Genomic DNA, 26171 nt, shown 5'->3' on the forward strand with positions numbered 1-26171 from the left:
TTTTTCTTCCTCCAGTTTCACCCCATATGCTGTTGCCGCATTCCTGATGACCATATTGTAGATGCCAATGTTATCTGGCGGCGAAGGATACGTTTCTACAACCTCTTCCGTGCTTTCGGCGTCGAGGTCCTGCCAATCCAGGTCCTGCGCCACAGAGGATGCCAAGCCCAAACTTGTTTGCTGGTCTTCCTCGCCTTCTCCCTCGTAATAGTATAGGCCCTCTTCCTTTTGGTGTTCTTGGGGCTCTGGAGTTTTTGGCGGCTCTTCGGTGTCCAACTCCTCTTTGTCCTCGATCTTGGCGATTGTCGTCCGCCTCGACAGGATGGTGAACCTTTTCATCCATTCGTCGATCTCCCTTTTCCTTTGCAGGATGTTGTCCATTTCGGCCTCAAGCCTTCTCTTCTTCCTCTCCATCTCGGCGGTCAGTTCGGCGTCTAGGGTTTCGAAAGATCTCTTCGAAGCCGCCTTCGGGTCCTTTTCCTTTAGCGTCGAGCACGCCTTTTCGGGGACCTGCTTCGAGGGCCTTGGCTTGTCTTGGGATTTCGCCAACTGGGAGTCCTTTTTGAAGGATCCGCTAGGCTGTATGTCCCTGGATGCAGCTGCGTCCGTCGAATGTTTCAGCGCCAGTGCTCCTTTCGAGGACTTAGTTTTTCGAGAGTCTGTCGGGGTCTTAGGGGTCGACGTCTCTCTTACCTATTTGTTGTTTTCGAATCAGTCTCTACGACCGTGTAGTCATCTGGTCCCTCGGCGATGTTGTCCTCTTCCCCACTGGAGAGGCCCAAGTCCCTGAGCGACGGAGGTGGACCTTGGCCTTGCATGTTGTAGTTGGCTCTCCTCTGTCTTTCTCTAACCCCGAGCGTCTTCGGGGGGAAAAACCGGAGCAGGCATTGCAAGCCTTGCTCTCGTGGTTGACCGGCAGGCAGAGGTTGCAAACCAGATGATGGTCCTTCTGCGCGTATTTGTGGTGGCAATTGCGGCAGAATTTGAACGGTATTTTGTCCATTGCTGCGCTCAGGGTGTGCGCATTCTCCGTTGGACGTCGAAGTTTTCGAAGTTCTCCTTCTTCGTCGTCCCGGTTCAGTGGTCTTGCTTTCGAGGTGTATTCTCCAATTCTTTTTCATGGTTTTCAGTCTTTTTCCTCTTCTTTTCTCCAAAAACTCTGGAACCTCTCGGTGACGATCCAGACCCAACGGCGAAAAAAAATCTGAAGATGGCGCCCAAAGGTGGGCGCTTCTGCAGGAAGCGTGCAGACGTCACAGGAAGGACACCAAAATAAAGTAAGATGTCCATCGTAATGAAAAGCAGAAGGGGCTGGACGCAGGGTCTAGACTGGCATTGTCCATTGTGCCTCACCCCATTCAAGCTTGCTGCCCCTGCCATCCCCCTCCTTGTTGCCCTTTGTCCAAGTCCATTCCGCTGCAACCCGTCATTCCAGCCCTGTGTGGCCAATGTTCTGCCACTGCCCTTCTCGCCTGCTCTGCACAATTAGCTTTCTGCCCCTACCCACCTCCTCCCTGCCCTCTGTTGCCCGAGTCCATGACCCTGCCCTCTTCTCCCTCCTGCCCTGCAAGGCCCGTTGTGCTGCCATAGTCTACCAGTTAGGTTGAGAGCCCTGCCCTCTGTTGCTCGAGTCGAGGCCCCTATTACTGCCCTGCTGTTAAGACTACAAGCGTAGCTTGCTGCCCCAATACTCCTTTCCCCAGACTCTACGATGCCTGTGTGCATGCATCTTGCTCCCTCCCTTTTTCCCACCATGTTCCACGGACCTGCCAGTGCCCCTCATTTCTACTCCGAGTGCTCTGTTGAGCTGCCACTGCCCCTCCCGCCTGCCCTGCATGGTTAGGAGGCTGCTGCTGCCTGCCCCTTGACCCTGCCTTCTATTGTGCAAGGTCCATCCATGGCCATGCCCCACCCTTCTGTCTTCCACAATCCATTGTGCTGCCACTCCCTTCTGCCCTCTATGCTCTGTTGTGCTGCAACTGCTCCTCCTGCCCGCCCTGCACGGTCTGTTGTGAAGCACCCATCCTTGCCTTAATTTGTCCCTGTCCACCCCTTCCCCTACCATCTGCCGCCCATGGTCCTTTGTACATGCTGCTGCCCGCTCCCTCTTGCGACCAGGGCAGTTGCGCTGCCACTAACCCTCCCGCCTGACATGCATGGTCTTTTGTGCTGCCACTACCTCTTCTACCTGCCCGCTTGCTGCTCCTGACCCCCTCCCACCTTCCCTCCGATGTCCGTGTGTATGCCATTATAGTGTCACTGTATTGCTCCATGGTGTGTTGTGCTTCCAGTGCCACTGCCGCCTGCCCTGCAAGGTCAGTTTGCTGATCCTGCCCTGCCTTGTTGCCCCCTAGCCTCAGTTTTCCATTATTGGGCACCTATCCCCTCCCTCTTACCTTCTGTGATCCGTTGGCATGCCCCTGTCCCCTTCATTCATGGTCTGTTGTACTGCAACTGCCCTTCCTGTCTGTCCGGGATGGTCCGATTGCTGCCCTTGACTCTTTGCCCTTTTATTCGTGTACATTGACCTGTCCCCTCCCTATTGCTTTCCATAGTTAGTTGTGCTGCATTGCCCTCCCATTTTCCCTGTGTGGTACTGTGCTGCTGCATCCCTCAGGGTCTTTTGGTGACCCTGCCCACCTCCCTCTATTGTCAGAATCCATTTCCCTACTCCATTCCTCCTGCCCACTATAAGATGGCGATTTTGAACAAAAAAAAATCTGGGAAATTGATTTTCCCCTTTGACTTGCATTGAAAAAGGAGATTTTAGACACAGCTACAGCAAAAACTGCTGAACGGAATAACACCAAATTTGGCAGAAATGTTTACACAAAAAGTTTTTTTTAATGTAACTCAGTTTAGTAAGTTTAGAGAAATAAATGTTAAACATTTTTCGATAGCTAGAGATACGGGCAGGCAGATCAAAAGGCAAAATCTGATTGGCTACCTCAAATCAACAAAAATGTTTGAGATGCCATTTTAGGACTCCGGGACTACGTCCTCGGTCCTGAAAAATAAAAAAAGTAAAATTAGACATATGTGGCAGGGTAGGGATACCCTCACCAATAGACCTTATGGGGGTCCCCAATAAAGACCTTCCATGGGACCAAAATCAGTTTTTTTAAACTACATCACAGTTAAAAAAAAAAAGAAGAAAAAAAAAGGAACGGGGTGGGAAGGTCACATTTATTTTTTGAGGGACAGGGAGGGGGAGGGGTAATCCTCTATCCACATAATAGCATTGGACACTTAATCTCCACACTCTGGCAGGGTGCACAGCAAAATTTGCACCAACTGTACAGCTGTACAGGAGCAAACAAACAAAGCAGGCTCTGCCAATCCCCAGAATGAGTGCTGGCTATGGAGCCAGCAGTTCTGGGCACTTCAGACTGGTGTCTTGAGTGGTGTCCCTATGCTCACATTTGCTGGGTTCCACCATTGTATTTCCCTTTGTAACTGCTGTGACAATCACTAGATTCTCCCTGTGCTCCGTGGCTTGTGGCCATCCGTTGTAAATCCATTAAATGGGGTGCATATGCAGTCTTGCATGCGGTATGCGTGAGATGCATGAAACCATCATCCTCATGAGTTTCATGACAGTCCTCACTGTCAGAGACCGACCCCTCTGGTGGAGGGGACTTTGTTCCCCTATCACCTCCGCTCTCTTTGGGACTGGGTACACTTGTGCTGTCTGAGTTTAGGGTTGCTCCCAGGAACACTTTCACTTGTTACAGTTGTGGTGAGGTTTTCTTGATGTTTATTGGAAATCAGAGACGTAGTTGTGCAATCACTGTTTGCATGTCTTTGTAGTATCTTTCCTAGGATTGGGCTTTTACTAACCAGTTGTCTAGGTACGGACAGATGTGAATGCTTGGTCTTCTTATGTAGGCTGCTACCGCAGCCAGAACCTTTATAAATATCCTTGGTGCAGATGTTATCCCAAAGCACACTGGACTAGTAATGTACCTCGCTGAGGAATAATTAAAGATATTTTTTGCGCCTTTAGTTCATAGGTGTATGTAGGTAGGCATCCTTGAAGTCTAAGGTGGCCATATAATCAACTTTCCGTAAGAATGCTATTATTCCTTGCAGAGATGCCACCTTGAAGTGTTGAGTTCGTAGGAACTTGTTTAGAAATTCGAGATCTAGGATTGGTCTTAGTGTTAAATAATGATTTGGAACCATGACGTATGGGGAACAGAATCCATGACCTGCTTCCCTTGGGGGAACATTTTCTATGGCTCTCATTTGGAAGAGCTCTCTGACATCCTTCCGGAGTTGAGTGAATTCCGGATTCCGAAAATTATTAATTTTTGCCGGCAAGTGTGGGGGAGTCTTGAGTTCTATGCAGTATCCATGTTTTATTATGCTTATGCAGCACCTTTCAGAAGATTACCACTAAAGGTCCAAAACAGTGATTGAAGAGGCAAAAAATGTTCCCAATACCTGCCTTAAATCAGCACTGTATGCAGCAGACACTGCCATCAGGCAGATGTTCATTGGGACAACACTCGCGAGACACGCATGGCTCAGAGTCTCAGTATTCAAGACCAAGGTACAGTCATTAATCATCAACATGCCTCTCACAGGCTACCCACTGTTTGGACAGGCAGTAGACAACACCCTACAGCAGTTAAAGAGGGATAACAACACTGCGAATGTGAGCATTTCCAGTTCAGAGGAAACTTCAGGAGAGGAGGGACCGCAAACAGAAGGCCCAAACGCAGGGCTGCATTACAACGGGCCAGCAACAACAGCAGCCCCAAAGCCACACAAGTCTACCGAAGTAACAAACGCCACACCATCAATGGCAACACCCGGTGAGAGAATCCTTTTGATGGAGAACAAGAGGAAGAGGTCTGCTTCACAGAGGTGGAGGCTCAGCAGGCAAGTGAATCAATCATCAATCTGCCCCACCACCAAAAAAAACCCATGGGAGACAGAATAGAGGAGTTCCTCAAGGAGCAGAGGACAATCACATCAGACAATTGGATCCTAAACATAAATAAGTAATTGGGTGGTGAAGGTCTCAAGGGATAACTATCTACCCCTTCCTTGGGGGACTAGGTGTTGAGATCTTGCCATGTATCCTTGAACTGGCTTTGGTTCTCATACATCACTGCTTCTTCGACCTCATAGAACGCCTCGTGTTGCTTCTCATGCGACTCTGCCATTGCCAGGGCCTAAAAAGCCTAACTGGCTGCCTTCTACCTCGGTGGTTGCTGAGGGTCTTGTCAGAATGCGAAATTCCTTCAAAGAGTCTAACTCCTTTATTTGAAGCAGGGCCGCCATTTCGACCTTGAGTCTTCGGTTTTTTTGCTTGACCTGGAGCGCTCTTTGTTCTGTGTCGCCGGTAGGTGGAGCTCTATCTTTTGGCGTTGAAGGTTTTCCGGCCCTCGATTCCTTGCCCTTCTCTCTTGCTCCTTCTTGAGCACATGGTTGCATCAAAGGTATCATCAATGATTTACCCCCATTGGTGTCCTTTGGTTAGGACCCATGTGGTTATCTTTGCTTGTGCTGACCTTCAGTCATCGGGTACCGAGGCTGCCTTCGAAATCTTGGTGTCTGAGGCCTTAACATCCATTTCTTTGCACAGTTAGTTTACCATTTGCCGTTTCTTCTCTGCATCCTCCTTCGTTTTCCTCGACATTGGTCTTTTTAATGTCGGTTGAGGAGTCCTCTACATTAGACTAACCTCCTGTGTCAGTTCGGCCACCTCAACGTTCTCCTCATCATCATCGCTGGATAAGCAGAGATCTGCTGGCCAGGGTCTAGTGAGCTAGTACTTGGTTGATGTCGTACTGGAGTGACTTGGGTACGAACGTGGGACAGGCCTCACAGTCGTTTCTGTGGTCCTTTGACAGGCAGTCGTACTGGAGTGTCTTGGGTACGAACGTGGGACAGGCCTCACAGTCGTTTCTGTGGTCCTTTGACAGGCAGTCATACTGGAGTGTCTTGGGTACGAACGTGGGACAGGCCTCACAGTCGTCTCTGTGGTCCTTTGACAGGCAGTCGTACTGGAGTGTCTTGGGTACGAACGTGGGACAGGCCTCACAGTCCTCGTTTCTGTGGTCCTTTGACAGGCAGTCGTACGGGAGTGTCTTGGGTACGAACATGGGACAGGCCTCACAGTCGTCTCTGTGGTCCTTTGACAGGCAGTCGTACTGGAGTGTCTTGGATACGAACGTGGGACAGTCCTCACAGTCCTCGTCTCTGTGGTCCTTTGAGAAGCAATGGTTGCAGACCTCATGTGGGTCTCTTTTGGCAAATTTGTGGTGACAGTTGGGGCCAAACTTAAAAGCTGCATTTTCCATGACCCTTTATTGCCTCTCCCCTCTTCATTCTCTGACCACGTGGATGTTACCAGCAGGGTCGCTCGTCTGGGTCAAGAAGTCTCCCCTTCACCTTTACGCTGATCTTCTTGTGATCTTTGGTGTTCTTTGTGGATTTTTCAACTCTTCTCTTGCTGTGATTCTTTGGAGCACATCCAACAGCTGAAAAAATAATCTGAAGACGGCGAGAATGCACAGGAACTCACAGGGAGCCATCAGATATCACACTGCGGAAGGACTTACCACCAAATGGTGGTCAACAACGACATAAAAAAAACCAAAAAAAAACCAAGATCTAGGACAAACTTGGACCCAGGCACTAGATGGCGGAATAATGCACAGCATATGAATCCAGAAAGAGATTCATGATTATATATATATATATGCATATATATATATATATATGTAGCTTTGGGGGTGGGAGCTCTTTCTTTCTACACATTGAGATAAACAATAACAATGTCTTACACATTTATCTAGGTTCCAGTCAGCATATGTGCATATATTCGGTATGTTTGCATACTATGTGCTGTACACCGTAGTGATGCACGTCTATCGGTTTTGGAATCAGAATTTTATGAAGCTCTCAGCATGGTGTAGTACAGATTCTTAATATCCAGACACTATGCAATGAATTTCAAAGGCTCTGTAAGTACAAGCTGCTGCTAAGTATTCTGCTCTGGAGTGGGAAGATTTATTCAGAAGATGGAAGAGCATGGCATAAGGCTCGACATGGACAATGACTTTATGTTGATGCTATGCAGCGTTTACTCATCTCCACCAGCACACACAGCACATTAGTGACAATTAGTTAATGCTCACTCATGAAGCATAGGTGAATGTATTATAAATAATGGCAGCAGGATCAATTAGGCCACTGACAGACTAGCAAACATATCTTAACATCGCCATCAACCATTTTTAGACAGAGGATCCGATTTCATGAAAGGATCACTTCGAAGCAGTGAAATGAGGCGCTTCTGCAGTGGTACAATGGGCGGCTCTGAACGCGGCACTGAAGCGAAGGGCTTATGAATGCCTCGATTCAAGGAAGACCCCATTAGTCAAGTGCTGGGAATGGAAACGATCCAAAGCTGCACATGATAGCGTTCAGAAATTGAGAGCGGAGGGCATCTCTAGCAAAGCTGAATAACAACTCTGCAACTCTCTAACACAGAAGTCATTCTGTTCTTCCTTAATAAAGAAAAAAGTGAGCTAAATAAAATTGTCTAAAAGAAATGGGAGGTACCCTACTTTTGGAAAAGGGATGGGTGTACAAGAACAAACAGGCTTTCCTTTTGTTATAATAGGGACGAAATTCTTTTACAGACGCTCAATTTTCACTAAAGAAAGGAGGACTAAATATAGGAAAGTGTCAACTAGGTTAGCAAATTTACAAAAACATATTGATACAGTTCTCCATAATAACCAAAAGCAATTGCAAAGGAATGTGATATTTACCTATTTTATTTACCAGTAGATTATTATATCATGATAATTAGTACTTTACATTAAAAACAATTATCCGCAATTTTTATTAAAAAAATATACAATAAATCATAAAAAGATTTTTGAAAGACTGTCTTTTTCAAAAATCTTTTTAAGATGTATTGTATATTTTGATAATAAGTTAGAAATAGTGATGAGATGAGAACTGCATTCAATGCCAACCCTAATAAAAATTGCAAAACCTACAGCAAAAACAGGGGTTAACAAGGAAATACTGCTATCGTTATCAACATTATGTGAGGACAAGCAAAAAATTAGGCATGTTTTGGAGCAGAACACATTTTTCACTTTGGCCTCTACAGTGTAGGACACAAAGTCAGTCAATAGACTAGTCTTCTAGGCTCACTAGAACTTAATAAGGGACATGCGGGTGTCCCGAAGGGAAGATGTTAGCAAGGAGAGTCTGACTGACTCCGTGCCTTATAAATAAAACAATGTTCTCTGGATGTACACTGCACCTGATTCAGGAGTAAATAGATGGATTAGAAAGAAAGATTTAGGTCTACATAACCCTGTAGGAGACCTTTAAGCAGAGTTCACAAACACTGAAAATAAGAATTTAAGGAATGAGCTATCAGATGGAAAATGACTATTGAGTGGCTAAAGAAATACAGAGCTGTTTTTAGAAAACTAATGGAGATGGCACACTATTGCACCGGATTACGCACAGTAAACTGGTTAAGGGCCCTTCTCTATGGTTACAACCCAACGGAACCTTTAAAAGATATAAGATTAAACTTGGCTAAAAAGTGTCTGTTAAATGCTTGTGGACCGTCCGACTTAAGCGACAAGGAAAAAATATGGGTGGCCTAGGGCCTGATCATCGCCAAGCGCAACATCGCTAGATTGTGGGGGACACAGAAGGTACCACCCGTAGGCGCATGAGGGATATGGACTGGTGTATGTTTAGGAAAAAAACTGTGTATATCTTTAGGGGATGCCTCAAAAAATGGATGCATATATGGGGCGAGTGGAATGTACACAGGGGAAATATTTGTGGTCCACCTCTCCTCCCCCTTCCCTCGGTTGATGAACCTGAATCCGTTTAATATTGTGATAACATGCAGTCACTGTAAGTAGTAAAATCAATATCCCTCATGTCTCAAGAAGAAAACGTTTACTCTGTATACCCATAGAAACAATGTGTAAAGTTCATAAACTATCATTAATAAAAAGATTTAAAAAAAAAAACAAAAGTTAGATTAAACTTGGAGGTCTTTGGTGTGGATGCCACATTATGACTGTATACGAGTAAAAACTTTTTTAGTGTGGCCTCATTCCAATGGCTTACACGTTCAGTTCATTTTTCCTTTGTGTAGGAAGCTGGCTCTGTATAATCTATACCAAATTAGGTATAGTGTGCACAGAGTGCAGTAAAACCCCAAAGGTAGGCAGAGGTAAAATTAGATAGCACCTTGCGCTCTATTTGTGGTAGTGTTGGCGAGCACTAAGTCTCTATCAGAGGACAGTGTTAAGCATTTGTTGTACACATTCAATCAGCAAATGATGTCACACACTCGAAGACTGAACTCAGACCAATTTTGCTTGAATAAAAATAGTATTAAGTTATTTTATTTCTAGAGCCAAGCTTGGCACAGGTAACTGAAATAAATGCTTTGCAAAATATTATGCAGTGTTTACAAGTAAATGCAGTGGTTTGAAATACAGGTAAGTCAAGGTATTGAAATACTGTACAGATTACTTTTTCTACTCAGTGTAATATGCCTAGATATCACACTGGGACATGTCCTAGAGAAAAGGTAAGTAACATTTTTGCACAATTGTACTTTTTCAGGTTTCTATACAAAAAAACTCCACACTTTGAACTTTTTTCAGCGTAAAACAGTCAATATGTTGCTATGGAGAGAATGAAGTTAACTATTACCTGGTAAGTACTCGGTCTTTGGGGTTGAGTTTCTGGGTTAAAAACAAGGGTTCCCCCAGGGAGAAGGATGCATTCTGCTTACACCCTCAGCAGCACTAGGGCGGTCGGGTGCAATGGGGTATAGGGGGCCTCCGGCTGGTGGCTGCTTACGAGCAGGCCACTTGGTTGTGGGAGCAGCAAAGCTCCTGGTGTTAGGCTCAGGGGGGAACCGGTTTAGCACACTAGTGCACCCGCAGTGGCGCTGGGGTGGCTGGGTGCAGGGTGCTGTTTTGGCGTTGGGTGCCCTGTTGATTGCAATGGGGATTCTCTGGTTTCAACAAAGACTGCAGGCTCGGAGACGAAAATCTTCTGGAGGGGACCACCGGTTGGAGAGTTAAGTTGGGATGTCTGGGGATGCTGGGCCACCCAAGGCAGTGGGGCTTCGAATGCAGGGGTGGTTTTAGGCGTCTGGTTTCTCTTACCAGCTCTGGTCGCGGTCAGCGAGTCTCCAGAAAGAGGCTGCAGGCTTCACAGGGAATTTTGAAGCAGGTCAGAGATCACTAGATCTCGGGTTAGAATCGTCAGGGAAACCTTGTGGTGTTGGGCCACTCGAACTCGGGCCGTGGGCAACGGGTGCAGAGTGGTGCAGACTTGCGGATTCTGCCAGAAATTGAGTCTGTGGGTGAACAAATCTGGTATTCACAGGAGACAAAGTCTTTTCTTTGGAAGGCAGGGCAGGTCCTCTGGGTTCTTGATGTTTCTGGCAGTAGAACACACCGGAGTTTCGCTTCTACAGGTTCGAGGTGGAGACAGGCCGGTAGGGCTGGCGCCAAGTCAGGAGGCGTCCTCCTCTTTTTAGCTTCGGCACAGCTGTTTGGTCTTCCTTCTTCTTGGTCATTGCTAGTCTGAGGAGGCAAGGTTCGGAGTGGCCCCTAAATACTATATTTAGGGGTGTTACGGGTAAGTAAAGGTTGGGACCAATGGGTCCCTTCCTTGAGGTGTGTACACCCCATATTATGCCACTCCCCAGTGGGAGAGGGGCATATGCCTCACTCTGGTTGGCTGGATGGGGGGGACCAAAGGTGGGGTTGGCAAAGGTGGGCTCACCTCCTTTCCTCACTTGGTTTTCCCGCCAGTTCTCCCACCCAAAGTGGGGGTCAGAACCGGTGGGGACCAGATGCTGGAAGCAGCAAAAGAGCTGGGGAAGCTCAAAAAGCCGGCAAGCCTTTGAAGCTTCGCATTCGTGGAACCTGCCCATCCTGTGGGTGGAGGCTTGGCACCTCGTCCCAGGATGTGCATTGTGTCAGACCCAGCACCAGGCTCTCGACCCAGGTGTCCAGAAACATGTCTGGTGGTGGCAGCTGAAAGCAGCCACTTAGCCTGGACACTAGTGGTAGGTAATTTTTCAGGAGGCATCTCTAAGATGCCCTCTATGTGCATTTTTCATTAAATCCCACACTAGCATCAGTGTGGGTTTAATGTGAGAAGTTTGATACCAAACTTCTCAGGGATGTGTGCCATGTCGACTCTTCACTTTGTTCTGCACCAAGACACGCAGCCTGCAAAGTCACCATGTGAGCGTAAAGGTACAGGACCTCTAAAAGTAGCACAAAAAGTGCTGCTGCCTTTAGAGGCCTTCCCTGATCACAGTGCCCTGGGTACCTGTGGTACCATTTACCAGGGGCTGACCTGTGGCCATGGATGCCAATTGGGCTTTGGTTTCAATGCAGTTTTAGGGAAAGAACATAGGCCCTGGGTACCTGATTAGCAGGAGCCCAGGGCACACTCAGTGAAAGCACATCAGCAATTCAGCAAAAAGTAGGGGCAACCATGCAGAAAGAGGGCACTTTCTCACAACTGCTTGTTACCTTTATATGTTGAGGTATTCTGGTGTGGAGTGAAGTTTTGGACCCTCCTCTGTGAAAGGAGCGACGAAAGGAGCCTCTGTTGGGCGGAGACTGGAGCGCTCCCATAGATCTGGCCACTGCAGTGTCCTTTTTCATATTCTCCAACGCTTGGTCTACGTTAGGACGAAACAGATGTTCCTTATCAAAAGGTGTATTAAGGATGGATTGTTGAACCTGCGGCTTAAACCCAGAAATTCTTAACCAAGCGCGTCTCCTGAGCAGGATGCTAGTATTAATTTCTCTAGCCGCGGTGTCTGCAGCATCTAGAGCACATCGTATAGAGGAATTAGAAATGAGTTTACCTTCATTTACTAAGTGATGTGACTTAGCTTTATGCTCGTCTGGGAGATATTGAAGCAATTGCACCATCTCATCCCAGTGTGCCCCGTCATACCTTGCTAAAAGACCCTGCGTATTGGCAATGCGCCACTGATTCGCAGATTGAGCAGCTATGGGCTTTCCAGAAGCGTCAATTAATTTAAACTCCTTATCTGGTGGAGGAGCATCTCCTGATGTTTGAGAATTCACTTGCTTACGAGCAGAAGACACTACCAGGGAACCTAATAGCAACTGGCCCTTGACAAATATAGGGTCTGTAGGGGAGGCTTTATACTTGTCAACCCTAGAAATCAAGATGCGTACTCTGATAACTGCTTTAAAAATCTTATCAGCATGTTGCATTATGCCTTAAAGCATGGGAAGTGTTTGTGATGACCTGTGTGTGGATGCTAACGTTTCGAACCAAAAATCTTTCTCTAGTGATTCTTTGTGCAGTGCCACCCATGATATTGTGCAGACCTGACCATAAGTTCTTGAAGGAATGCATTGTCGTCTGTTGGAGATGGTTTGGCCGGGTAAAGTTCTGGATTATTATCTGTGGGGGGGTCGATTGCATAATCTGTCCATGGATCTATTGGAAGACGTACCCTCCCCCCCCATCATCAGCATCGTTATCATGGTGAGATCCTGAGGTGTAATTTGCAAGGGATTCGCAGGAAGAGAAGGAGGTGGTGATGATGGCGGATGAAAAAGTCTGGTAGCAACAGATTTTTTCATTAAAGGGATCTTGTAAGAAGTGTCCTCATCACGAAGCTTGCATTTCTGAGGTAGATTGGTGTGAATATGGCCAGTCTAAGAGTTAATACATAGCTTCTTTTGCTTGGGATCTGGTATTAATGGAATAATGTCCAGTCTCAGATCCGAAAGATTATCTTTCTGTTTCAAGGCCTGCATTTTTGGTACCGGCGTCAACTGGACTTTCGTCGCGAAAGGTTTTGGCTCCGAAGGTTACTTGGTTTTCTGCACGGAGGATTTCAGCTCTGAGCCAGACTAGTGTTTGGAACCAGAGGGCTCCGATTCCGAGGAGTACTTTTGACGACTCTGTACTGAGTCGAAAGGCTTGTCTGGCTGTTTCAGAGCCGGGCCCAGAGGCGGCGCAGCGGAAACGTCCTGTCAGTCCCGACCTTGGCCAGGAGGCAGAGGTAGAGTTGAAGCCTTGTATTTTTTTCGGAATAGTTTGTGGGGGCAAGGGGTCTTCGGAACTCACGTCACCTTGTCCCTGGGCAGTTCTTCAGCGTCAAGGTCTAGCTCGAGGTCTGAGCCTTGTTCGGAGAAGGCTTCCTCCTCCTCTGCGGCTGATGCCTCGATGTCTTCTAAGCCGTAATCTTGACCGAAGATGTCCGGCGTGCCTTTGATGCTTTATCTTTCGATGTAGAACCCGACGATCGTGAACAGTTTTTTTATTTTTTTTATTTTTTTAATCGGAACCATCTGCAAGCGTCACAGTCTTCTACTTTGTGCTTGGGAGACAAGCACAAGTTGCATACTTTGTGTGAGTAGGTGCGCGGGCTTCGAGGACAGAATTTAAACGGAGTCCGATCCATCGACTGAGAGCTGACTTGGCGCAGTTAGGCCCGAAGGCCGTCCAAGAAGCTTTCCCGTCTAAAAGTCGATTCCATTGTCGAAACGATACGCGGAGAAGTGGTAAACGCGTATGAAAATAATACCGTCGAAGTTAGAGGGGAACCCGAACAGCGATTTAAAACCGGAGCGCAGTAATACACGTCCGAACCCGATGGCGGAAGAAAAAACAATCTAACAATGGAGTCGATGCCCAGGGGCACCATCACTGAAAGGACGAGTCACCTTACCTCGTGACTAGGAAAGACTGCTTCGAAGAAAAACAACTTGCAAACATCTGGACCCAAAACTAGATTGCAGAAGTATGCAAAGCATGTGTATCTACAGCACACATGCCTCGAACATGGGGTAATTTATGCACCAATTAATTTGAGATACCAACATGTGATAAAATTACTTGGGTTTAACAGATTTAAATTTTTGAATCTAAAACTGAAAAGCCACCTGGAGAAGCCACAATAAATTCCAAAAGCACATACCTGGACCTGGAGTGCCTCCGGCTAATTCCTGGGTTGTTACTGTTGCGATACGCACTTGGAACATTGCGCTCCTTATCCTCTCGCCTGTCCCGCCTTTCGGGAGTGTGACCATGTCTTTTAGGTGGAGACCTTGAACGGGACCTAAACAGAGGACAAAGTGGCTAAAAGGTCAAGGATCTGTAAGTTGTATTAGAAAATTCTGGGCACTAGGAAACTTCTTGTACCAGTAGGGCATGCCCCATACTTAACACTTGAATGCTCGTATGGTTTTAACCACAATGCAGTACTGTCAAGGCCACTATGTCTATTCAAATAAATATAGAATTCTTTAGGGCAAGCAAGACTACAATCTGGCACATTCAGCTGTACACTTACGTAGTTATCCAATGGAAGGGCTTACATATCAAAAACAAAATACTTTTGATTTTTTTTATTGCCTTCACAACAGTAGTTATTTTTTCAGGAACCACAAAAATGCGAACTTCTGGTTGTTATGAGTGCATTACTAACAGTTACTGTTTTAAACTGAACAGCAAAGCAAACAATATGAATGAAAATAACACCCACAAAGTCATGTCATGCCTCGACTACACTAATTCTCTCTCATGGCCTACTTTATCAGATGACTGAATTGTATACCTAACACCCCAATCAGACTACTTTTGAGCATAGATCCAAAAGAAAACCTACACCGCCTTCCAAACCATGCACTGGCTAACAACAGAGTAACAGGCTAAATTCATTCTGCGCCTAACAACCCCATACAATATCTTATAACTACATAACTGTGCCCTGTACACATTGTCCAACACAACGCCATTACATAACCCACCAGCTTTCCAACCTCACTGTCCAATCGGAGTGCTAAATTACATCATGGCAACATCTTGAAACTCTGACCAGAACTACCCTGACATCTTAGACAACGGCACCATGGCACAACACAATGCTCAGACAACACCGAAGGACCAAAATCAAATTGAAACACATAGCGCTAGACTATACTCTGACATTACACACCTCACAAAACTCCACACCAGACCACACAATATCTCAGAAAGTGTTTCTTTATAGATCCATGAGGAGCACCCTGTCATGTCACATCATAATACACTACACAAACTCCTGGATTACTTTACCGCATCTTGCCACTCTGTAGCAGACCTCAGCACACACTACTTTAAATCTCCACATAACAGCTTTCTGTACCAAATCACACAAGCTCAAACTACCACAATACCACCTGGCACTAAAGCACTTCTTCCAAAATATGCAATACAACAGAAACAACTATTCACCGCATTGCAAATTCACTGCACTAAAGAACTGTGTCAAGTCTCACCACAAAACAACGAAAGGTGTCTACACACAACAACCCACAACATCAACTGCTAAGCCAGCATTTTCAAACTGAGGGGAAGGGGCTAAGTGGTGTGCAGCTAATCGGGAGAAGACATCCAAAGTACAAGAGGCATCTACACTTCACAGGTTCAGCTTCATGTTGTGCTTCAGAGCCATAAATGTGGTAAACTCTCAGTCAGAATGGGGGAAACAAAAAAGTGGACCACCAACTTGTGCTCATGTAAAGTACGCGCCGATCTGCAATTGGCGTTTTTAATGATTCTGTTGAACAGTCGAGAGGAACAAGTTACTTACCTTCAGTAACACAGTTTCTGGTGGATATCCTAACCACAGATTCCTAAACTTTTAAATTCCTGTGCGCGAGACTGGATCTGGAAACTTTTTCAGCAATTACTCACCCGTGCCATTATGTGACACCATTGGACTCGGCAGCAACTGTTCCACACCTCCAGAAGTGACAGCTCAGTGCCCTATATAGGCACCACTAATGTACGCTAACTTCAGTTTTAAACAAAGCATTCCACTCGCCTTAGATGCAGAATGTCCATGACAGTTGGCAAACAATCTTACGTGCACATTACTAACACTTAAAGGGCCACTCCATAGAAATGGGAGGGAGGCGTCGCGACCAGAAAGATTGTTAATGTAGATAATTCATTTCTGATGGATACCTCTAACTGCAGATTCCTCACATTATGAGTAGATAAAGTGCCTCACAAAAGGTGAGGGTCTGGGAGTGGAATTCACAAATGAAATCTTGCAGGACCGAGCAGGCAAAATGGCCCTTCAAACAGACTGGAGAGTCCAGGCAGTAATGCTGGGTGAATGTGTGGCCATATGCCAATGTAGCCTCCAGGAAGATGTCTAGCACTAGATCACCCCTGACCTAGGCCACAGTGGCTGCCTTATCTCTGGTAGAATTAACCCAAAGGTAGTCATGAGGATCGTTTTCGCCAAGGCATAGCACATCTTTACACAAAGAGCAATCTATCTGGTTAAGGTGCTTTTCTACACTGCCATTCCCTTTTAACAATCCGAGAACCCAACAAAAAGTTGGCCATTTTCTAGGTGTTCCTTAGCTTAATCGATGCAAAAGCGAAGGGTGCATATGGTCGAACTGGTGAAGGCACACCCCTCTTTCAGGGGGATGTGTGCATGGAGAAGAAAGTGGGGAGGATGATGAATGCGTAACATGAAAAGGTGACATCACTTTCGGAAGGAAGGATGCTAGAGTCCAGAGCACCAACTTGTACGGATACAAGTCAGTATATGGTGGTTGTACTGAGAGGTAACTCCCCCTGTCTGAACTTGTCTTTGAATTTAATTGGTCCATGAACTTTGTGTTAGGCTTACCCAACACTCGCAATCTCGACAGGCCAGGGCTTGGAGGAGTGGCAATGGACCCATGATTTACACCGGGACAGTGGCGACTAGATCGATTAAAATTAATTTTTTGAAAACGCAAGGCTGACAAGACAATTGTCACATATGGAACTACTAATAGACTAGGGTCTATACTTCAGGTCAACATGTTTCATGCCTTGTGTAGTCGTGGAGCGATCTGTTGGCATTTTGTCAGGACCAAAAAGGAAAAACAGGTCAATGTGACCTAATCTTCTCTGCAGCGTGAGGAGCTCAGTAATAACTCAAAGACCCACACCGTGCACAGGGGATAAGGTGCTTCTTGACCTCTTACCGCCACTGGAGCTTAGTGCTCTAGACAAGTTAACCCTCCTAAAAGTCAGGGCAGATTGACCTATCCAATAGGATGCCACATCAGTGTAGTGTCGGACTTGCACGACTAGATGTCCAGGGTTGGCGTTTTGATAGTTTAGGTGCTAGTTTTTACTATAAACTTCTCTTCCGACTGGATTATTCTTGTTCTAGTGTCAAATGTATTACATTTTTCTAAATTTGCGTGGGATTTGTTCTTGGCTTTTGTTTTGACTTTATTGCTGTTTGTATGCGGCATAAATACTTTACAAATTGGCTCCAAGTTAAGCCTAACTGCTTTTGTGCCAAGATACCAGAAGTTAATTTAGTTACTTCTTGTGACTGTTGCTTGAGAAGTGTCTTCATCCCCTCTATCAAAAACCCAATGTCCTGCATTGCTCATCTACAAAACAATGCTCAATATGTGTCAGCCCCTTTAAAACCCCTTAAGATGAACAGATATTTTTATTTGACGGGCTATGTCTGCACTATTAAAATCTTTCTCTGTCCAAGAGTGATGGGAAGACATTTTTAAAACAGCATTTTTTGTATAACTTATCAAGCTCCTCCTATGTTTAGGTCTCGCCTAGCAATGCATCGCGAAAGCGCTGTCTCCAGCTAGATCTATTGTTATTGACTTGCCTCTCATGCGGTACAGACCGGGGCACGTGCCGATTGGGGTATGTGGACACGCTTGTGAAGATGCGCGCTTGCTTCTAAAGATGCGCTTGCTTCTAAAGTGTGTACAGCTGGTTGGCACCGTGGCGCGGCACGTTAATTAGGCTAGAGGTTATTTTCACTTTCTTTTTTTGAATGCACACGCGCGCTGCAAGCGCAGCACGCTCAGTCGTGTTTCCTTCAGCCGGGGCCCTCAGCGGGTAAAGTCTGCGCTATTTAAAAACGCATTAAACAAATAAATCTCTCGACCTGTCCCCTGGAAGTTCGTGGAACCAGGAATGCTTTCGCGTACATTTCTTCAGCGGTCGGGTTGTTGCCACTGTATATCCCGTCTTCTGGAGAGCCCAGGCGGCACCACCCCAGGAGCTGGCCTGGCTGCAGTCAGTCCGGACTCGGTCAGGTGAGGTCTGGCGCACCTGTACACTGTGTAGAGCGGCAGCCCAGCCAGTGCAGTGCGCCCTCTGCCGGCCGCCGCACTCTTCGCCGCTATCCCTGCGTTTTTATCAAACAAACTTTTAACTAGCATTGCCCGCTCCAATTCGTTACCGTCTAACGGCAGAGCACACACCACAGAGTCTCAAGCTTCGTTCGCCATTAAAGCAACAATTCGAAATCGGGTGGGAGTGAATACTCACAGCGGAGGACTTCAGTTTCATCCTGCAGCAAAGCCGGCAGAGGGAGGGAGTGAGTGCATGGGACGTCAGCTCCACGCCCCTGCTGCGACACTGCAGAATGCACCCCCTACCGAGGCTACTTCGAAGCCCTTGGTGGCACGTTTAACTCCCATGCAGCCTCTCCCGGGCGGTGCTGCTTACAGGATGCATCGAACCCTGTGCACGGTCTGCAAAAACCTGGAAATCAGGGAGCCAAACGGCAATTGAAGCCACTCTTACTGCTTGTTTTTCTTGGTTTCACTTTTCAGAAACACTATACCTGCATAGCAACCTGCTGCAGACTGCTTATGTCACTGTATCTGATGGCTTAGGAAGATGAAAAGGACTCGAGGAGCGTCGCTGCAGCACCCACCAGCTCCTGTTTCTGATGCCTTAGCTGATATTTTACTTCCCACAATGCCCCTGGCACGCAGTCTGTATCAGAGCTAGAAAAGTGTACAACGTATCTAATATAACTGGTGCTCCAATAACTTCCGGTCGGTGTCGCGATATATAAAACTGTAAATAATAATAAATAAGGCACTTGGTCCTTTCTTTTCCTTACTTACTTCGGAGTAAGTTTTCCTCCATGTGACCTTCCTCTGCTTTGGGTTGTAATTTGATGCCGGAGTCAAGATAAGATTGTTGACTCAATGTTGACATCCGAGCCACGTCTCTCTCCGCTGACAGCATGGCTCAATGGGCGAAATCAAAGTTGAAAGATTAGCCAAATTCCTCTAATTTAAATGCCTTATTTGTCGCGTTTTTCTGTTTTTCTTTTTTAATCCCAAACTGTACCCGGCATTCATTCCCCGTGACAACATGTAATAGACCAGAAAAATTAAAAATTCAGTGCTGACATGAGCGCCAATCAAATACCCTTGCTTGCTTCTCGATAGTGAAAATCTGTTACAATAAACGGTGTCCAAAAAAAGTAGAATGACAAAAAAATTGTCTCGTTCTGACCACTTCCATTGTATTGAAAGTATTTTTAAGCGAAGCTGTCACATCCCTGCGCTCCGTTTATTTCTGTACAGTAATAAAAATAAGTCTGCGTATTACCTGGACACACGTGACCGGCATTTTCTTGGCTTTTGCTTTCACCGGTCGGTCAGGCCTTGTATTTGGTAATGTATGTGCAAGCCCCTCCCATCTCAAACTGATATATTTTTTATTTTACATTTGGCAAGTGCCAGGATAGGGCAGGGAAGTATAACTGTAAAGATGTACGTCCAAGAACGCATTAAATTTTTTTTAACACAAACAGTTGTGCGCCCAACTGCCGCTAACACTAAACACAGTCTTTATATTTTACATCCGAGAAGATCGCTCCATGGTTTCCACGTTTATTTTGTGGGCTGAAGGAAACATAACTGGTTTTGGAAGTTTCCCCTACTCTTACACGAGATGTCAAGTAATCCCAAATGGTAGGAGGAACACCGGTTTCCCAAAAGAACAAGTGAGCACTCAAGGCACTCCCTTGTTTTTGTTTTTTGTTTGTTCAATAGAGTATGCATGTCTTGAACACACAGAAAACAGAGTCACTGTTTTATTTGGTTTTCCTTTTAACTTTTAAATTATTTTTCACTAGCGTGCCCCCTTCCACCACACAACATTTGAAAACAGCAAATAGATGCAAAACTACTATGTGTAGGAGAGGACTTTACAAAATGTTGATACGGAGTGGATGTTCTGAACATGTGCAAGGGGTTTCCATGAACACTTAACAGATGCACCCCTTTGTGTGCCCAACGGCATAACATACGACTATGACAGTCTGCCAAAGCATAAAAGTAGATCACACAAATTATGCAGGGGCATGTTATAACTCCTTTCGTGCTTAATTACACTCGGATTATCCTTCTGAATCTTGACTGATATTTTGTACAACAATATCAAGATGATCTGCAATGCACAAAGTCGGTCTTTCAATCATTTTAGGCTCTACATCATTCTTCAAATAAATGCTATTTTCTTTGTTTTGTGTTTCCCTCTTTAAAAAGCCCCCTTTGTTTCCCCATAGTAAATGAACATCTGGAGGCCAGTTGTTTGGCTCATGCACTGGCCATGCTTGTTTTATTATCTTTGAATTTCTTCTATTGTTGATTAGTAGGAAATTACTTTGGTTAATCATATTTATACAGTTACAAGATGTATTTTAATCACATTGCACGTTGTTATTTAATTGAAAATGAACACATTGATTGATTTGTACAAGTAAACAAAGTATGGCTGTGCTTCGGAGCCATCAGCTTAATAGCAAAATAGACCAGAGATATAGGTCAATATCTGGAAATAAGCACTGGCAAAGCCAGAAGGTGTCACCTTTTATCTACCCATGCATAACTATTGCCTTTTTTTCTGTTCTGGCACGGGTTCGAAGGGCCTTTGGGGTCAGCTCGGGATTTCTTGAGCTGTAATGTCTATGAGAGCTCTGGGAACAGCCCATAAACAACCTGTGTTGCTGCGGGGGCCTCATTCCTGCGGTGTGCCAGTCTTCAGAGAGCCTTCGAGGAATGCGCTTCCTCGAGATAAGCACAACTTTTATAGGGTCCTTTTGTTCCACCCAAAGAATTCCTTGTGTCCGCTTTAAAAGTGGAGTGGGGGCGGGGGTTTATGACCCTTCCATCCGTTTGCCTGGAAATCCTTTGCAGACGTGTCGTGAGCTGCATCTGGTGCTATGTTAGTTTTGTAGCACGTGCCTACAATTCTGGAGCAGTTGTGTTCCCATTAGTATCCCTCTAAGTGCAGCATCCGCTATTTTGAGCTCTGGCCGATTGGGCAGTTTGGACACAATACACCCCCATTCCCCCCCCCCCCCCCCATCCCCATCCATTTTAGAGTGTTATATAAGCCCGGTCTACACATAAGCAAACAGAATCAGTAGCACTCTCAGCTGACCATAATAAATGCACCTTCCTTTGATCTTCAACATTACTCCAAATATCCTGCTCATAGGCTGCACACCGGCTCCGTCGCTCTGTATACTCTAAGGGAAGGCCAGGGAGACGACGAACATCTTTACAACCCCCCATCGCTCAGCAAAGAGGCCAAAGAGTTGACGAGCAAATACTCTGAACCCCGTTCGAGTCCGCATCACTCAGCGCTCAGCACAGAGGCCAAGGAGTGAGTGAGCAGGTATTGTTAACACCGATATGGACACTCACCAGCCACTGCCTTGTCTATCCAGCACAGCAGCCCACACACCTGATGCTGCTCAGTTCTTAACGGCGAGACATAATATTGGAAACTAATCAGGGAACCCGGACCATACATTTGGAGGCAAAAAAGGGGCCGGAGGCATTTGCGGTGAGGCACACCACCCAGCAGTGTCACTATGCACAAGCATATCCACGTGTGCTCTCTTTGTGAGCTGTGGTGCTTTGGGCCAAGAATAAACTTCCTCCAGCAAGAGCTGTAGTGTTGTCTTTGGAGCGCCTGGTGAGTGAAGAGAGAAGACAGAGGAAGTGCAATAATGTGCTAGATACATGTATGGGCTCAGCTGAAAACCAGCTAGGGCTTAGAATGCTACATTCTGTAAGGATAGGACAGCCTAAATTAGCCTGAGAACCTTCCTCTACTGACACTACAATTGCTATTTAACAACCCTTTAAGCATCTTTGCCCCTCACTGCACGAACAAGGCAATTAGCGTCTGTGGGACACACACACCACCGGCCGTCAGTGCACACTTTGCCACCAGGCACACACACACCACCGGCCGTCAGTGCACGCTCCCACCAGGCACACACACACCACCAGCAGTGCACACTTTCACCAGGCACACACCACCGGCCGTCCGTGCACGGTTTCAACAAGCACACACACACCACCGACCGTCAGTGCACGTTTCCACCAGGCACACACCACCAGCCTTCAGTGCACGCTTTGCCAACAGGCACACACACCACCAGACGTTAGTGCACGCTTTCAACAGGCACACACACACCACCAGCCGTCAGTGCATGTTTTCACCAGGCATACACACCTAAAGCCATCAGTGCACACTTTCACTAGGCACAGACCCCACCAGCCATCAGTTCACAATTTCTACAGGCACACAAACCACCAGCCATCGGTGCACACATCAATCGCAGTATGGCGCACTTTACTTTTAGACATTCACCTAAAGCGCAGCTATCACCTTTGCTACAAAAATAAATTCACATTTTTTAGGACTACAATTTATAGACTTTTGATGCAATTGGTTTTGCAATATTTAGCAATGCCAATAGCTCAAACTTAATTAATGCCAGACCTATTGCATTGCAAATGCTTGTTTTAGTAGATGGAACAGCGACATTCTCATTTGTAGCAGAAAACTCTTAGCAGATAATCTAGATAAGCCAACATATCGTTCTTTATCAGCAGTGCTGGACTTGGCGCCAGCAGCTACCCACGGGCCCTCTTTAAATCTCGTGCACCGTCAGTCTTACTATTCTGTTCCGTTAGCTTTATTCGCAGAATTGACTTCGCACTTCATACTCAACTGCTAATCACTGTCTGTTTGCACCTAATGGAAAATTACGAAATCATAAAAAACATTGGAACTGATAAAAAACATATTTAAATAGTAATCAGCACTAGGAAGTTTCATCACAGCAAAGGTCAATGTTCGCTACCTTTAAATAAATTGCGCACCACCAGAACTACAAAGCCCTTAGTCATCACCACATCTGAAAAGGATTCCCTCACCAGCAGACTCTGAAAGCATTCCCTCACCACCAGACTCTGAAAGCATTCCCTCACCAGCAGACTCTGAAAGCATTCCCTCACCACCAGACTCTGAAAGCATTCCCTCACCACCAGACTCTGAAAGCATTCCCTCACCAGCAGACTCTGAAAGCATTCCCTCACCAGCAGACTCTGAAAGCATTCCCTCACCACCAGACTCTGAAAGCATTCCCTCACCAGCAGACTCTGAAAGCATTCCCTCACCACCAGACTCTGAAAGCATTCCCTCACCACCAGACTCTGAAAGCATTCCCTCACCACCAGACTCTGAAAGCATTCCCTCACCAGCAGACTCTGAAAAGGATTCCCTCACCACCAGACTCTGAAAGCATTCCCTCACCACCAGACTCTGAAAGCATTCCCTCACCACCAGACTCTGAAAGCATTCCCTCACCACCAGACTCTGAAAGCATTCCCTCACCAGCAGACTCTGAAAGCATTCCCTCACCACCAGACTCTGAAAGCATTCCCTCACCACCAGACTCTGAAAGCATTCCCTCACCACCAGACTCTGAAAGCATTCCCTCACCACCAGACTCTGAAAGCATTCCCTCACCACCAGACTCTGAAAGGATTCCCTCACCACCAGACTCTGAAAAGGATTCCCTCACCACCAGACTCTGAAAGCATTCCCTCACCACCAGACTCTGAAAGCATTCCCTCACCAGCAGACTCTGAAAGCATTCCCTCACCACCAGACTCTGAAAGCATTCCCTCACCACCAGACTCTGAAAGCATTCCCTCACCACCAGACTCTGAAAGCATTCCCTCACCACCAGACTCTGAAAGCATTCCCTCACCAGCAGACTCTGAAAAGGATTCCCTCACCACCAGACTCTGAAAGCATTCCCTCACCACCAGACTCTGAAAGCATTCCCTCACCAGCAGACTCTGAAAGCATTCCCTCACCAGCAGACTCTGAAAGCATTCCCTCACCACCAGACTCTGAAAGCATTCCCTCACCCACCCCAGATCCGCACAGCACTCACGCCAGCCAAGCACAGCACTCTTACACCATATGTACACAGCAATCTCCCACACCAGATCCGCACAGCACTCACGCCAGCCAAGCACAGCACTCTTACACCATATGTACACAGCAATCTCCCACACCAGATCCGCACAGCACTCACCCACCCACCCCAGATCCGCACAGCACTCACCCACCCACCCCAGATCCGCACAGCACTCACGCCAGCCAAGCACAGCACTCTTACACCATATGTACATAGCAATCTCCCACACCAGATCCGCACAGCACTCACGCCAGCCCCGCACAGCACTCTTACACCATATGTACATAGCAATCTCCCACACCAGATCCGCACAGCACTCACCCACCCACCCCAGATCCGCACAGCACTCACGCCAGCCAAGCACAGCACTCTTACACCATATGTACATAGCAATCTCCCACACCAGATCCGCACAGCACTCACGCCAGCCAAGCACAGCACTCTTACACCATATGTACATAGCAATCTCCCACCCCAGATCCGCACAGCACTCACGCCAGCCAAGCACAGCACTCTTGCACCATATGTACATAGCAATCTCCCACACCAGATCCGCACAGCACTCATGCCAGCCAAGCACAGCACTCTTACACCATATGTACATAGCAATCTCCCACCCCAGATCCGCACAGCACTCACCCACCCACCCCAGATCCGCACAGCACTCACGCCAGCCAAGCACAGCACTCTTACACCATATGTACATAGCAATCTCCCACCCCAGATCCGCACAGCACTCACCCACCCACGATCCGCACAGCACTCACGCCAGCCAAGCACAGCACTCTTACACCATATGTACATAGCAATCTCCCACACCAGATCCGCACAGCACTCACGCCAGCCAAGCACAGCACTCACGCCAGCCAAGCACAGCACTCTTACACCATATGTACATAGCAATCTCCCACCCCAGATCCGCACAGCACTCACGCCAGCCAAGCACAGCACTCTTACACCATATGTACATAGCAATCTCCCACACCAGATCCGCACAGCACTCACCCACCCCAGATCCGCACAGCACTCACGCCAGCCCCGCACAGCACTCTTACACCATATGTACACAGCAATACCTCACCCACCCCAGATCCGCACAGCACTCACGCCAGCCAAGCACAGCACTCTTACACCATATGTACATAGCAATCTCCCACACCAGATCCGCACAGCACTCACGCCAGCCAAGCACAGCACTCACGCCAGCCAAGCACAGCACTCTTACACCATATGTATATAGCAATCTCCCACCCCAGATCCGCACAGCACTCACGCCAGCCAAGCACAGCACTCTTACACCATATGTACATAGCAATCTCCCACACCAGATCCGCACAGCACTCACCCACCCCAGATCCGCACAGCACTCACGCCAGCCCCGCACAGCACTCTTACACCATATGTACACAGCAATACCTCACCCACCCCAGATCCGCACAGCACTCACGCCAGCCAAGCACAGCACTCTTACACCATATGTACATAGCAATCTCCCACACCAGATCCGCACAGCACTCACGCCAGCCAAGCACAGCACTCACGCCAGCCAAGCACAGCACTCTTACACCATATGTACATAGCAATCTCCCACCCCAGATCCGCACAGCACTCACGCCAGCCCCGCACAGCACTCTTACACCATATGTACATAGCAATCTCCCACACCAGATCCGCACAGCACTCACCCACCCCAGATCCGCACAGCACTCACGCCAGCCCCGCACAGCACTCTTACACCATATGTACACAGCAATCTCCCACACCAGACACGCACAGCACTCCCCCAGGGCAGAATGGGGGATCCCTTCCCATGTAAGGCCCACACAGGACTCTCCCAAAGTACGACCTGTCCAGGACTTCCCCAAGCCAAAACTCTCAAAGAATTCCCCCACGCCAAATCCCCAGTTAATTCCTACCACAGCACTACCTCACAGAAGACCCACAAAGTACAGTACCAAGCCGCACAACAGCCTGCCTTATGTAAATTAGTGCCCCACAAAGCACT

The 26171-nt window shown here is 47.0% G+C and overlaps 1 protein-coding gene across 5 annotated transcripts in view; it reads right to left on the reverse strand.

Annotated features, from left to right (window-relative positions):
• SFSWAP (splicing factor SWAP) overlaps nt 1–26171 on the reverse strand; it is a 579257-nt gene that overhangs the window by 105152 nt on the left and 447934 nt on the right. For 4 of the 5 annotated variants that reach the window (XM_078667992.1, XM_078667989.1, XM_078667990.1 and 1 more), the window contains exon 15: nt 14012–14152. In XM_078667992.1, the coding sequence (XP_078524118.1) occupies nt 14012–14152 (141 nt within the window). The remainder of the gene's footprint in view (nt 1–14011; nt 14153–26171) is intronic. The other variant, XM_078667991.1, reaches the window with a different exon arrangement.

Source organism: Lissotriton helveticus, chromosome 11, assembly GCF_964261635.1.
Source record: "Lissotriton helveticus chromosome 11, aLisHel1.1, whole genome shotgun sequence".
NCBI lineage: Eukaryota > Metazoa > Chordata > Amphibia > Caudata > Salamandridae > Lissotriton > Lissotriton helveticus.